Source organism: Oncorhynchus keta, chromosome 19 (assembly GCF_023373465.1).
Source record: "Oncorhynchus keta strain PuntledgeMale-10-30-2019 chromosome 19, Oket_V2, whole genome shotgun sequence".
In the NCBI taxonomy this organism is placed as follows: domain Eukaryota; kingdom Metazoa; phylum Chordata; class Actinopteri; order Salmoniformes; family Salmonidae; genus Oncorhynchus; species Oncorhynchus keta.
Window position 1 is genome coordinate 80,841,366 of NC_068439.1, and position 1,728 is coordinate 80,843,093.

At 36.9% G+C, this 1,728-nt stretch overlaps 1 protein-coding gene across 2 annotated transcripts in view; it reads left to right on the plus strand.

Moving 5' to 3' along the window:
- LOC118380381 (synapse differentiation-inducing gene protein 1-like) overlaps positions 1-1,127 on the plus strand; it is a 142,514-nt gene extending 141,387 nt beyond the window's left edge. For both annotated transcript variants that reach the window (XM_052471481.1, XM_052471479.1), the window contains one exon: positions 398-1,127. In XM_052471481.1, the coding sequence (XP_052327441.1) occupies positions 398-460 (63 nt within the window). In that variant the 3' untranslated portion in view covers positions 461-1,127. The remainder of the gene's footprint in view (positions 1-397) is intronic.
- Positions 1,128-1,728: the final 601 nt, after the last annotated feature.

A 1,728-nucleotide genomic window follows, 5' to 3' on the forward strand; every position in this document is an offset into this window, starting at 1 on the left:
CTACTTTGAAACTAAAGTTAACACCTCACACACATGGTTATGGGCTTAACAAAAGAAGACACCTGAACCATGTCAGATATATAGAGATGAAATGTATTACATTTTGAGTTTGCATCTCAATAATACACTTTATACACATCCCAGAAGATGGAAATTTTGCAAAACTGTTCGATGTGGAAACATCGTATTTTCGTCGAAGGTTTTTTTAAATAACGTTAATTATTTACTAATTTATGATAATTTATGATAAATATTCAAAATGAATAACATTCCACCCATGAGGCCACTGGGTCATTGGACTGCAGGAAAGGGATCTATGATAGATCTCTGGTCTGTGGAATCTGTTAAGATCACATTATAAAATATTATGTTATGATGCCAACACCGTCATTTGCAGGGGATACTTGGCGCTACCTCTGACCGGCCGGATGGGAAATTTGAGGACGACTTCCTGCAATGAGATCAAGGTCAGGTCATTTGACCTCACTCATCCAGCCACTCGGATCATGTGACAGTGTTGATGCCCATTCTGTGTTCTACTACTGAGAGATGGTATAGGTAGTTTTGTTTTTGTTTTTACAGTGCCCATATTAGGACATTCAACTCCACATGAGACTGAAGATGTCCTAATATGGACACCATATTATGGTTTGTTTATTTTTATTTTTTTGAGGAAAACTCTTCACTGCCGATAAATCTGATGATAAATGATTTGTGTTCTGTATGACGTGTTTTATGTGGCTCTTTAGTGAACCAGGTATTGTCCAATGTGTTGAATACGGTTTAATGTTGATGCTGTTGTTTCTCCCAACTCTAAACCTTATTGGCTGATGATCTCCATCGATGTAACAACGCTTAAACTGATTGGCTGAACATTTCCGTGTACGTAACTAAGAGGTTTTAACAGGATGTTTCTGAGAATTCTTCAATACCAGGGTGGTCATGTCTGAGTATTGTGATATTTAAAAAAATAAAATAAAAAATATTAAAAATAAAAAAGATTTTAAAATGACATGCATTTTATGTTGGATTTACATTAAGGTTGGGATGCCCTACGTCTTGTGAGATGACAACATGACAACATGTAAATATTCCGGGATGTAATTTCAAATAAAAACAAAAAAGGAGATGATTTTCTTTTCTTAAAACTTGAAAAAGTGTTTTTCTTTCTCAGTCGTTTGGCTCAATCAAGTCACATGTTATTTGTCACATGCACCGAATACAACAACCTTACAGAGAAATGCTGACTGACAAGCCTTTAATCAACCTTACAGAGAAATGCTGACTGACAAGCCTTTAATCAACCTTACAGAGAAATGCTGACTGACAAGCCTTTAATCAACATTGCAGTTAAGAAAAATAAGTGTTAAAGTATTTACTCAAAATAAACAGAAGTAAAAAATAAAAATAAAAAGAACAAAAAGAAGAAATTAATTAAAGAGCAACAATAAATAACAGTAACAAGGCTTTATGCAGGGGGTACCGGTACAGAGTCAATGTGGAGGCTTTAAGCAGGGAGTACCGGTACAGAGTCAATGTGGAGGCTTTAAGCAGGGAGTACCGGTACAGAGTCAATGTGGAGGCTTTAAGCAGGGAGTACCGGTACAGAGTCAATGTGGAGGCTATATACAGGGGGTACCGGTACAGAGTCAATGTGGAGGCTTTAAGCAGGGAGTACCGGTACAGAGTCAATGTGGAGGCTATATACAGGGAGTACCGGTACAGAGT